The sequence below is a fragment of the Ornithodoros turicata genome, chromosome 4 (assembly GCF_037126465.1).
Source record: "Ornithodoros turicata isolate Travis chromosome 4, ASM3712646v1, whole genome shotgun sequence".
Lineage (NCBI taxonomy): Eukaryota > Metazoa > Arthropoda > Arachnida > Ixodida > Argasidae > Ornithodoros > Ornithodoros turicata.
The window spans coordinates 23,893,000-23,906,271 of record NC_088204.1 but is presented as its reverse complement, the minus strand read 5'-3'; the positions used below and the strand labels follow the sequence as shown (position 1 = coordinate 23,906,271).

Sequence of the window (13,272 nt, the reverse complement as noted above, 5' to 3'; positions counted from 1 at the left end):
TAGTCCTCGATGGAGAAGAAGAAAAAGAAGTTAGAGACGCATTGCTTCGCGCCCCGTTGCAAGACTGGCTACCCGGGTAGCTTTCTGTCGAGCTTAAAACAGCTGTGGGCTTAAGGGTCACCATTGCCAGCACGCTATCCGTGATGGTAAAAGTTCATCGTGACATCACGAATTCAAGATCCGCTTGACAACGTTTTTGGTATCGTGAGGCAATTCTCAGGCTGCCACATCCAACACCACAACAGTTTTTGATAACTGTTTCTTGCCTTAGCTTTTACAGTATGGCAAAATCTGTTGCAAATGGAAATGCGGAGCCTGGTGTGTTAGATGCTCTGCTCAGTACAAACGGCATAGAGGAATACAATTGCGCCAAGCAGACCCTGATAGACAAGTTCGTTGGAGATGGTGACCTCAGCAGCGCCGAACTTGTAATTGAAAAGTCAACAGATCATGTCGCATATGTATCCTGAAGAAGCGAACTGAGACTAATGTTTTATATAGCTGGCTATGTTGCCAGAAAATTCCTGTCTAAATCAAAGTGTGACATGTGTAGAAAGTTGTTGCTTATAGTGACAAGAATGATGTACAGAACCTGCAGGCAGCTCAGCTGACTCAGCTGAAAGATAAGGGGGGGCCTGTTGTATCCATCAGGCTTTATGCTTAGGTTCGTGGAAAATTTGGAAAACGTGTTTACCAGCTGCTTCAGTATGCAGGAACTTCACCATGAAAGCATTATGGACGTCATTGCACTTCTTCATAGAACTCGACAGGATGCCATTGGTTGCACTGAACATAGCAAGCAACTGAGTGCTGAAGTTTTGTGGCATTTTATGTCACCACTAGGCTTCACTTTTTTGTTAAGTCACTGAATCGAGCCAAAGTGCAGAAACGCGACTGTGCAAAATATCTGAAGCTCAGTCGCTGCACATAACTTGTCATTTTTACCTGCCAGTAATTAATTTTGTTCTTCACATTATGTGCATCCAATGTTACATTTAATTGCAGCTTCATTGTTTTTTTATATATTCATACTCTGTGGTCGTTATAATCTTGTGTCTTGTACTTATCAGCCAACTTTACATCGTCATAGCCTGCGATCATTCCATACCTGAAAGCATAAACCTGTCTCCCTCATTGCGTGTGCTTCCTGTTTTATGTGACATATGCCGGTAGACTGTGTCGTGTAGTAAAGCTTTTGAAATAAGTAACAAGGAATAATTCACAGAGAGACACGCACACACAAATAACAATCCTAGGAAGTGCGATAACCCAATACGCCGGCGCCAGTGTCTGCTCGGGGTAACTACGCCAGCGCCCCACAGCGGCATCCGCCTCAAGAGGAGCGTCGCATTTTCCACTTCAATCTTCTAGGGCACTGTAACTGAGGGAAGCAGTGCTCTGGAGACTCCGAGATGCCACACGACGTGAGTGATCCGTGCGACCACAGGGGTGGCATCCAATGCACAGGGTGCCCTACAATACATTCGACCCATAGAGATAGCGTGCGGGGCGTGCGGGTCGACGCCATCTTGTCGTGGCCTGAGAACATGGCGGCGCCCATGGTCGGCGATCAAGCCAGATGTAAACAACGCGATTTCTGCCTCTGCCTGTCATTTTATAACTTCGTTTGCCTCTAGCGGGCTTTCGTAATTAGCTTACATCATACTGGAAGCAAATCAAGTACAGGAGGACAGCCATATGTTTCCTTACAGTTCGGATAAAATAAGACGTTCACACCGCCAAGCAAGACAAACGAAGTCCTCTTCTGGGGATGCGGATTTCTTCTTCGCACAATCGCTTCTGTTGTTTACGAGAGTTGCTCATTGAAGACTTCAGTAACATGATCAATAACATCAATTAAGGACACAGTTTCCACCTTTGAATGGTGCAACGAAATCCAGACAAGGATGACTGCTGGAACACAGAAAAATGCGCAAAACCAGTCTAAACTGCAAATAAACAAACAAGGGCCTCTAAAAAAAATAGACAGCGTGTAAACGGTAGAATAAAATGAACATAGCACAGAACTGCGAGTGTATTATTTGCACAGTGACACAACTAAACCTGACTAAACCGAACTTCACTATTTACACAGCATGATTGGCATACACAACATCTACAAGGCTCAGGAGGACAGAAAAGTAGCCCACGTGATACAGAATAAAAAAAATATTTTGTTGCAGTTGACAGCTTTAGCTATATAACTATACAAAAACGTGGTACTATTTACAAACCACAATGACATGACTTATCAAATGTATCGAATGATACACCTTCTGCAAGTATTGCCTACTGCTCTTTGAATTGGGTAAGCTTTGTGGAAAGCTGGCGACACCTGCGCTTATGCAGCTCCTCTGTACGTGTCTTGGCTGCATGACGCATATGTATACTTAAATACCTCTGGGCAACAGACCTTATCAAGTGAAAAAAGTGATTTTCAAGGCAGGTCTGTTCAAGCATGTGCTCACTCCGTATTGGGCTAAAGACACTGCTGTCCAAAGTGGACTCCATAACCTGCAAGAGTACCCTTTGCAGAAGGGTGTTTGACGATATGCCCTCTTGAAGGAGAGCCCTTCGTAACAGCTTTTCCGCTTTCCTACAGATTGTGATAACATCGTCAGATGGTACCGAAATTCACCGTACTTGTCCTTTCGCTGCATGAGAGAATGGTGGATGGAAGACATGGGCACAGTTAGCTGGGAGATGCATGTTTCACAATTCAAATATTCTTGTAGGCGGCATGCTATATGTCCCGCAATGAAAACAATTATTCTGTCCCCAAAAATGGTTGGCTCTGTTGGGTCCGAGAAGTAGTAATGGTCGGGAAGGTCATCTTGGAGAGTTCCTTCAGCTGTGTTGCTTCGTCCTCTCGATGATCTATCGATGATTTATAACATCTTCTGAACGAGGTTGTGCCACACTGCTGACGTGAAGCATTGAGACATTTTCAAGTGGAAGGCAGTTCCCCTTTTCAGATGCTTCTACTTCGGTATTAACAGTCAACCTTTTGTAGGCTGCTTCGAATTGCCTTGCGGTTGGGTTGTTGTTGTAGCCGCCATGTGATCTTATCAAACCAAAGAAGAGTTCAAGGTGGTCTTGGCTGACCCTGTGTGTGGGAAGATGCTTGACAAGAAACTTGGAAAGAAGGAAGTCATGGAGCTGAATGGTACTATTGCAGCACACAAGGAAGCCAAGGAATCCGGTTTTTCGGTTTGTCTGAACAAGAAGTGGCCCAGATTTTCCACATTCACTTTTACGAAGAGCACGTATGTAGGATGTAGCCATCTGGAACATTAATCGGGCATCTTCAATATTTCCAGGACACAGCGGCTTCTTCCAACATTTCTGGCGAACATTTACAGTGTTTAGGACGTCAAATACGTTGTTAATTATCCTCAAGAACCTTTCAGTCCCTTTAGTGTTTTCAAATCCAGGTACACCCAGGTCTCGACACTCACTTATGGCATCTGCAACTGATGTGCTGAGAAGCTCTGCAGCAAGGCTGACCTTCATGACCCGTTGTTGAAAATGTACATGTGCTGTTCGTAGTCTATTTGCTGCATGAAGTCCCTCTTTCTGCTGGATTGAGTGAAGGGCTTCTATGTGCTTCCACGATATTTCATGCCCATCTTCGTCGACAAACGACTTGAAGTGGCAGAGTGCATTCCTCACCAACTTCAACATGTGGCACGCATCAAGAAAAACACTTATAGGCATCGCCGTGTTGGGGTGTGGAAAGCTTGTGTGTGTGTGTGTCGTACTGCAGTAAGCAACGAAGGTTTTGAAGCATAGATAGGTTGGCTGCAGCACTATCGCAGGTTAGGGAAACAACTGTTACGCCAGCGTTGTGGCAAAGCGACAACCCTTCGAGCACAAGGTTACTTCGTTGTTCTCCGGTAATCCCATCAACCAGAAAGTAGCCAATGGGTAACTTCCACTGTTCACTTAGTGCAACGAGCAGCATCACGAAAGCCTCCTTTGGCAACTACGCTGGAATCTTCACAATTTGGCCCTGCAGTTGCATACCCATACGTCCTCCTCCCATCCCACTCAATGTGTCTTCTAATGGCCATTTTGTCAACCATAAGGCTGCACGCAGTTTGTACTCCTTTCTTTGAGTTAGTCACAGCCTTCATTTCCAATGCGGACAGTGCTTCCTTTGAAAATCCTGCTTCTCCATCGATCGACTGGTACCACTTTTTTATAGCGCGTGGATGGGGCAAGCATGTGTCAAACGTTTTACGCACGTAGTTGTAGGCACGCGGTGAGTAGAAATGAAGGGTGAGTGCAAAGGCACGCAACTCAGGGCTATACTGATGTGGCAAACCGGTTCCTCCGCACACCTTCCCCAAGTGAGGGGATATGGTGGCTCCCCCTTCATGCGTGAGGCTCTTCACGAATGGACCTCTGACCTCATCCGTGAGGTTACTCACGAAAGACCTCACGACCTCGTCCGTGAGGTTCCTCACGAAGGGCCTCACGGCCTCATCCGTGAAGTTCCTCACAAATGGCCTCAACTGTGCGGTTCCTCACAAAGGGCCTCACGGCCTCATCTGTGAGGCTCCTCACGGAATACGTTGTACCCTCACGTATTGATGGCCTGATGACGACTGACCTCATGAGGGCCCTCACGGTGCGCCTCATGAGGGACAGTGCCTCACGACTGTCCTCATGAGGATCAGCATGGTCTGGCCTCACTCACCCTCACCTCATAGTCCTGCGATGAGGGTGAGGCGTCCTGATGAGTGAGGCCGCCCAGCTATGGTCGTGCGTCTGTTAAGCAGTGCGCAGGTGAACAATAAAGTATGACTAAGACACCAGGTTTGCCGCGATTCCGCGAAATTTCACGAAATCCTTCTTCTGGCACATAATTTCGCGGAATCCTTTATTTGCTCGAAATTTCGCGGCGTTCTGCACGGAATTCCGCGGAAATCGGACAGGGTCGAAGGACGCGATTGGCGCATTCTGGACAGGTAGTACAGCTATTTCGCTCACGCGAAATAGCGGTAGATAAGAGCACGTGCTGCGCACGCTCTCAACTGCTTCAAGGTACACGGACACTTCGACATGCGCACTCGCGGTTTTTACGCCATCGCATATTTTTTTTTTTTAGTTTGGCCACGGTCCCTTGAAAGCTATCAAGGGACCGTGGTTTAGCTCTAAAAATGACAGAAAAGCAAAAAAAGAAAAAGAATTTGCACGAATTTCGCGTAATTTGCACACTCCCGTTTTCGTGCGCGGATACTGGCATGCGATTACCTTTCGCAACACCGTCAGTGCTACCGAAGATATATTGCGGGGATTTTGTTTGATTTGCGCGGACTTTTGAGTGATGGTCCGCTGACGCGATGGACGATACTGTCACTTGAATTACAAAACGCGGAAAGAAACGATGGACAAGCCTTACAGCACGACATGACAAAGTTTGCGAACGTACCGTGCTTTCGGTTGCCAAGTGCAGACTAATGGCGTCTTGCAGCAGCGTCTTGACGTATTTCACGATCCCCTTTTTTGCCTCCCGACCGTCGGCGGTTGCGCGCTATTTGGGTGCTTCTTTCGGGTGATAACGTCAGTATCGGCCCTACCGACAGCCTATATGACCCGCATACTAAAATTTTGAATATCGTAACGAACGTTTCCGCGCATTTTGCACACCCCTAAATTTTGCGATTTTTTAGGAAGAAAAAGTGCGCAAATTAGGGTGCTTGCCCCGAATTTAGCGTATTTCGATCTAGTATTTGTCAGTTTCTATAAACTATGCAGATACTGAAATATCTTTCAGCAGGTATAAATGATTTTAGCTGACAACAACATTCGCTGTCAGAGGAGATCACAAGGCATCATGTAATGCTGAAGTTTATAAAATACTTGTATCCACATTATGCAAGAAAACAGTGTTCCCGCTTCAAGCAGTGAGTGATTAAGGTTTTTCTGGCGCATGAGCGACTACGGCTATTAACCGCTTCAAGCAGCCGCTGACTCCTTGCCGCGGACAATCGCGGAATTTACAAGTCGGTGCCGCGGAATTTGGAATTTGCCGCGGCAGAAAACCAGGGGCTTTAAGTATGACATCGTCGTCCATGCTTGCCATGCTCCAGCCCTCACATGGTATCCTGAGGATGAAGATGGTAGCAGCATCTTCCTGGTGCGCGTTACAAGCTTGAGCTTCACAGCGTGCTGATTACCTTTTCAATTTCAGTTGGCTTGTTGGTTCTCGCCGAAAGAAAGTTTCCTTGAGCCAGCATTACAATGATAATGTTGATGAGTCCTGTTTGAGGAGCATAAGCAACCATGATGACGATGCACCAGATGATGGTGCTTCAATACGGTAGACAAAGAGAGAAATAAATAATAATACTCGGCTAAATAAATTCTAGTAACAAATAAACATGTACAATAAACGCAAGTCATACAAGCAGTGCGAAAAAAAAATTAAAGCTCTAATTCATTTTATACTGTACAGTGCTCATCATATCATATCATCATGATGTAATTAATTGTGCTTATCTCATTGTCCAGTACAGACTCTGATAGTTGTTGTCCACAACGGACATCGCCAGAGATGACGGGAGCTAAGACACTCTTGCACCTCACAAGAAAAGGTCACCCATTCCCGATGGCTGTGGTAGCAGGACATGCGTTCCAGGCACATTGAGGATCAAGTCAAAAGTTCGTCACCTTCACCAGTTTCATTGCCTTCCTGTGCACGCTGCCTTTAAAAAGTTAAATCTTGAAGAAGTCACCCACGAATGCCGTTATCTCTCTACCGATCTCTGCTATGCAAGGTACCTTGCACGTGATGTCTTCTCATTTGAGGGCTGAGTGCCACAGTACTCGTTATAGATGAGCTTTGCAAGAAATAGGTGGAACACAACAATAAGGAAGGCGATGGATACCCAGAAGAGTGCAGGCAGGCCTCCTAGTTGGTGTCCGTGCCTGTGCAGTGCTATCACATGATGCTCATGTGGTGGTGCTGGAAACAAGATGTTTTATTTATTATTTGGAAATGAGAACTTATAATGAGAAAAGAGGAGTGAAATTCTGCACTTCTTTGGGTAAATGCATTAAAAAAAGTTATGTCCAGAATAATACTGTCAGGGCCATTGGAAGGTTGGGACAAAGGGGGCGATCACCCTCCTTGGGGTCATGCTGTGGGGGCGTCGACCCCTTTCATGCATAGGGATAGGACAGGGGGCCAGATATTCTGCTGTAGGGCATATTTTTACAGGATTTGCATGTTCATCAGCACAAAATTTGATTATTCTAGGTAAAATTTGTTCAGTAAGAAGAGTATGTTCTTGCCATGAATATATTTACTAGTAAGCATTACTAGCCCACTGACACGAAACACATTCCAAACCTAAATATGGCTATATCTGATTCGTATTACATGAATCAGATATATAGAGAGACAGACGATTGCCTAAGTACTAACTGAATGCAGTAAGGTGAAGCTGTTTTCTATAGCAGCATGCAGTATTGACTCGCATAATCTGCGCATTTTTGTACAAAAAAATTACGCAAAGGTTGGGGTGCGCAAATTACGCGAGGCATTAACAAGACGACTTGAGAAACATGTGAATAATACAGCAGAATCTCGATTATACGAATCTCACGGGGTAGCAGAAAACATTCGTATCATCCGAAATTTGTAGCAAAAGAATTACACCAAAATAGAGATTTAGGCAAGAAAATAGACAGTGACTGTTCACTTTCCATTACTGTCAGCGAAAGAGGCCGGTCATAACGATTTTCTCTCTTCATTTTTGGTCATTGCTGCCGGAATTTGCAAGATGATTCAAGGTGGCCAGCACGTGCTTTCCACGCTTTTTCTAAAGCCAGCTTGTCGAAAAGCACGCGTGCGTTAGGTGAAGTCGCCTTGCGGAATGCTGACACGAGCTTTCCAGATAAGTTGCATCCACGTGTTCGTTGTTTTCCTAAGCCAGTGCGACGTCAAACAGCTTCGCGGTTCATTGTTGCGAGGTGGGTAAAAAGGTCAAAACATAGATAACGTTCCGTGCACGGAACTAACTTAACGGAACGGAACTAACTTAACAGTTTTATAAGAAGAAAACTGGGTGTCAAAAATAACTTCTGTGCTACTTTAATGACTTTATGACTCGTCATCACTGTTTGAGTCAGAAATAACGTTGTGACGGTCCGAGTTTCTTGACAAAATCGGTTTCACAGACTTTTTCCAATTATCTAGCACCAAACGGACAGCGCGCCCTGTTACTTCCAAATGGTTGCAAGAACTCGTGTTCCCCCACAGTTGAAAACCATAAAACTTTAGTTGGCATGTGCGCAGTGTCTCTCCGTGGGAAGGGTGACATCTGCTCCCCCTTAGACAGTGTTGTTTTCCCCTAGAGGCGGCTTTGTGTAGAAGGCAGCATAACTGTATGTTAACGGAAGCAGTGGCAATTACAGCGTTCTTCGAATGCAGTCTCGGACGCACATGTGTTTTTGGTTTGGCGTACGTGACTGACCCGGGCTGTGTCATGGCGCGGGAAGGTTATATAAACCATGGGTGACTTCGAGAGAGGGAGAGAGTGGGACAGTCGCCTAAACAGTCAGTGGTAGTTTGCGTCGAGGGTCAGAACCAGAAAAGAGTCGTCGAGATGTGATCCAGAGCGGGAGCCCGGACGGATGCCCGGAGGGAGATGGACGACGGCGGTGCCTTGATGCCTGGAACCCACCTTCGACCTGACGGTTCGTCCCCGAAGTCTCCTTCCACCAGCGCTGACGTCCGGGCAACCGAAGTTACGAACAGGAGGCCCAGCTGGCTGTGACTGACCGGAAAGAGGTGCACCCGACGACGATGTGGCGAGCAAAGAGACGGATCGACGAGGGCGGCAGCCGAGCTCCTGGGACCGAGCCTCCAAGTGGGACGGTAGGCCTGCCGCCAAGTCGCCGTCTTCGCTATTGTTTGACCCGGCCGTGGACCAAGAATGGAGACCAGAGCGGATGAAGATCGACGGAAGCAGCAACCGAAAGCCACAGCATGGAAAGGCGGCCGTGTAGGTCACTGCTGAAGTCATCTTCAGAGCTCGTCTGCCACGCCATCGTCCATGGCCTGGTGAAGATGTGGTGTCGTCGGGATGCGCAAAGTCAGGGTCAGTCACTCTTGCCGCCTTGTTGTGTCTCCTACGTTTGCACACGATTCACGTGTTCATTAACCGCGCGTTTTGTATAACTGTTCTTTTAAAGTATACCATTTCGCTTGACATCATGTGTGTTGTTGCCGCGATTTGTATTATCCATCATACGAACTGAATAATGGCGTAGTGCTTACTTTTATTCATTAAATCATGTCTTGTTGTAGTTGACGAAGTGTGTGGTTGTTATTCCTTCTCGCCTCTGTGGGTGCCCACGCGTTGAGTGTATCCCCTTTTCTTCGGTAATTTTGTGCTCCGTCCCCCTTACGGCTACGGCGAGGGACGTCACAACGTCACGGTCTTCGATGACATCCGTTTCATTGTGCTCCCATAGGATGTCGTCTTCTGTACCATCGAGGTCGTTAGAAATACCAGCCTTAAATAAATACCAGTCGCGGGATCACGCGACGATGTCGTGCACGAAAATAGGAGTGCGCAAATTACGAGTTTTTATTTTCTCAACTTTAGAGCAAAAGTGGGGGTGCGCAAATTATGCGAGTAAATACGGTATTTCAAGTAATTCTGCACTGCATGTAGCGTGTGTCGTTTTACTACGTTTTATTTTAATTTGGTCATTTTATTTTTGTATACGAAACGTTCATGTATCATGGCAACGAAACCCCTGAGATGAAGGACATACACACATAGTCTTTTTTTCTCTCTCAACGTTTTGAAACATCGTGTGTGTATGACCCTCGTCTCAGGGTTGTGCTACAATGGATACTTATCACCAGCTTGCGTGCTACTTAACCATCACTTTCACTGTTCATGCACCAATCCTTCGAAGTTCAGCTTGCCCTCCCTGTGGTAAGGGGCTTCCAATGCCCCTGCATACTGGAGTGTGCAGCAAGCAGTCACTGATCTACACAGGGCACCTCTTGAGTAACCTGGAATCCACACTGGGAACCATCACAAAGTGGAAAACCCAGTGATCCAAGGAATGTGGATTGAAGGCAAAGGCCTCAGGAACAACCGTTATTCCGAGCAGGGACTGTTCCTTTTACTGTACCCAGCAGAAGAACAGTCCCTGTTCAAAGTATCAGCAGCCCCCGAACTTGAGGTCACTACTTCAACGAGAAGCATCATTGGGTTTTGAAGCACGTAACGTTTGACATCAGCCTCATAACGAGATAATTCGTTGCTTTACGTCGCAAGATGAAAAAGATAATGAGTGGTGCCAGTGGTTGGTCTGTGGATCAATATTTGCCCAACTGAGGGTTCTTTAATGTGCACTGAAATCTCAGCACACCACACGTCTCATAATGAGAAGATGCAGGAAATAGGCAACACAGTATCTTATAATAGTAGTATGCAAGGCCAGGTCACTACAGATACTAATAATAATAATTGGGGGTTTACGTCGCGAGACAACTGAGATCCACTACAGATACAAAGGTATTGCCGTGACAAGAGTGGGTGAAATTACATCACTGTTTTGATGCTTTCCTCTGCTTCTACAAACCAACTAAGAGCCAAGAGTATGAACCTACCTTCTGCCACTTCTTGTACGTGAATGGTATGTTTCAGCTCCTCCATGTGCTGCTTGTCTGCTGTTATGTACAGAACAGCCGTAACTGGAGCTGTAAGCTTCACAGGAAACTGGGTGGGTTTGAACCTGCATACAAGCCAGCACAGCGCATCATGTGAAAAATATAGATGAACCCATGTGCAGGGTGCAGGCTGCTGTGCTTATTATATGACGGCCTAGCAATGTATCCTACAGCATGTGCTCCTGGTAAGGCATCACCAGAAGGCATAAAACAATTGGGAATTGTGCTACAACTAGATCACAGCAGTCATTAACATAGATGTCACAACATCGTTCATTCCATTATGTGTGACACACTTCAACCAGTGCTGAGAATGTAATCAATTCCAATTAATAAATTAAATTTTAATCGCTGATCAGCTTCGAAGCCAAACTGTCGAAGTGTGGTTGGGGGTGTACTGGGGGCAGACAGTCAAGTGACGTTATGCTGGTATATGCTGTTTGCTTTGAGAAGGTTCCTTCTCACACCCAGGTTCGTTTAGCAGTCTGTGTGTTCTGTCAAGTTGGACGATGATGATGATGGTGGTGGTGGTGGAGGTGGTGGTTATTTAACATTTGTAAAGCAAGAGTAATCACAGACAAGACACAAAGTTCCATTTTGCATAATGAAACTATACTGTCATTGCCCTGAAACATCATTTCATGTCGTTTTACTGTTGTATGCCAGTGTGAAAAATATACATCAAGCGATATGTACGTATTTCTTTGCAAACTGCTCAACCAGGGGGATCCGAAGTCATCACAACTAACACAAAACGTTGGAAACTGTGTTGTAAATGCATATATATGCTCATACAAACTGTCAAAACAGGGACCCTGCCACCTCTTATATGCATGGATTAAATATTCATACTATGTGTCTACTGGTGTGTCATGTGTATTATGCCAAGTAAACTGATTTACATCTGATTCAATCCGATTAAACTAGACTTGGGTTGAATCAGGTTCAGTTCAGCCCGACTACACCCAAGCTATTGAAGCAAATTATAACCCTATGTTTACCCCCAATGTTGCTGAAAAATATAACCCAAAAATGCAGACCCTATTTATGTGGTACCTACTGCAGATTTTGAAAATATTTTTGGTGAAACATCAGTTTTGTAGCTGATGATTTAAATGAAATTATACTTCACGCATTATTTTTTGAACATTACCTCTCCCACAGCTTGTGCAATGTGGATTACAGCACTACAAACACTTTTGTTGTTTAGGTAAATGTGCATCAAAGATACTCTTCACCAACGCATAATATCAAACTGAAGGCAACCACTAACCCCAGTCTCACAGGTGGATCAAGACATCCTCCATCACAAGCATAGTACTGGCGATCGCTGCGATCCAGTGCCACCTGCAGAAGGGCGTGATTGTCGGGAGCCAATATAACGCTCACATTAAGGTGGGTGGAATTTCCATAGCAGAGACGTCGGAACGAAAGCTCGCGGTGCAGGTCACCGGGGTGAGCATTTAGTTCCATGTGATCTTCCTTAAAGAGGAACGCCCCCAAACTCAAGAGGACTGCCTGAAGCACTCCTTCCGTTCCTGCCAAAGAAAAGAAAGAAAGCTCTATTGCATGCAGCATATCTATTAATAGACACATAGCTTATGCACTGGTGCCAACTATGTAGCATGTTGCAATACAATGCAAGCTAATATAAGATACACAAATGCAGAAGATAATGACACAATTGGATTTGTGGCGAAGAAGACGAAGATCCCCAACCTCTTAGCCGTCCCTGAAGACAGCGTCGATTTCGCAATTCGACTGCCCCCTTTTTTCCGTTCGAGGCCAGAGATATGGTTCCATCAAGCTGAGTCACAGTTCGCGCTGGGCCACATTACATCGCAGATCATCAAGTTCCACCATGTTTTATCAGTGCTGCCTGAGGACGTCCTACTACAAATCGCGGACACCCTAAGCACTCCTGCAGCCCTAGAACCGTACGACGTACTCAAGGCCGCCGTGATCGGCAGATCCCAACCCTCTGACCGACAACGCCTGCAAGAGATAATTTCAAGCGAGGCTTTGGCGGACCGCAAGCCTTCTGACCTTCTCCGGCACATGCAGGCAGTCCTCGGAAATGCCTCATTTGACGAGAAGCTCCTCCGCGTGCTATTCTTGTCGAAGTTACCTCCTACCGTCCAGCTTGCCCTCTCTGTCACAGACGCCACAAATCTAGCAGCCCTGCCGTCCCGTGCGGACAAAGCCATGGAGCTGTACGCGGATTCCAGCTTTTCTAGCAACCTGGCATCCGTATCAAGCAACGTATCAAGCAACGCTATGCACTGCCAGCCGTCGCTCGCGCAGTCCCAAGACAACTCCGACCTGTCCCCCTTGCGGGATGAGATACGCCGTTTAGCGGACCTGCTGGATCGCTCCCTTTCCCGCGACCAACCCTCTTTCCGTCACCCGGACCAACGCTGTGCTAGAAGCTGTTCCCCGACTTCGCCACCTTCCAGGTGTCGCCAGCTTCGCTGGCTCCATAAGCGAAACCGCTTCCATAAGCGAACCACTAACCCCACTAACGCGCTTTCATAAGCGAAACGGCCATTCGGCCGTCGAGCTCGCCG

The 13,272-nt window shown here is 46.3% G+C and overlaps 1 protein-coding gene across 2 annotated transcripts in view; it reads right to left on the bottom strand.

Annotated features, from left to right (window-relative positions):
* Window positions 1-6,419: 6,419 nt before the first annotated feature.
* LOC135391327 (uncharacterized protein KIAA2013 homolog) overlaps window positions 6,420-13,272 on the bottom strand; it is a 164,974-nt gene continuing 158,121 nt past the window's right edge. For both annotated transcript variants that reach the window (XM_064621566.1, XM_064621567.1), the window contains 3 exons: window positions 11,979-12,243; window positions 10,646-10,770; window positions 6,420-6,973 (listed from right to left, as the gene is read on the bottom strand). In XM_064621566.1, the coding sequence (XP_064477636.1) occupies window positions 6,777-6,973; window positions 10,646-10,770; window positions 11,979-12,243 (587 nt within the window). In that variant the 3' untranslated portion in view covers window positions 6,420-6,776. The remainder of the gene's footprint in view (window positions 6,974-10,645; window positions 10,771-11,978; window positions 12,244-13,272) is intronic.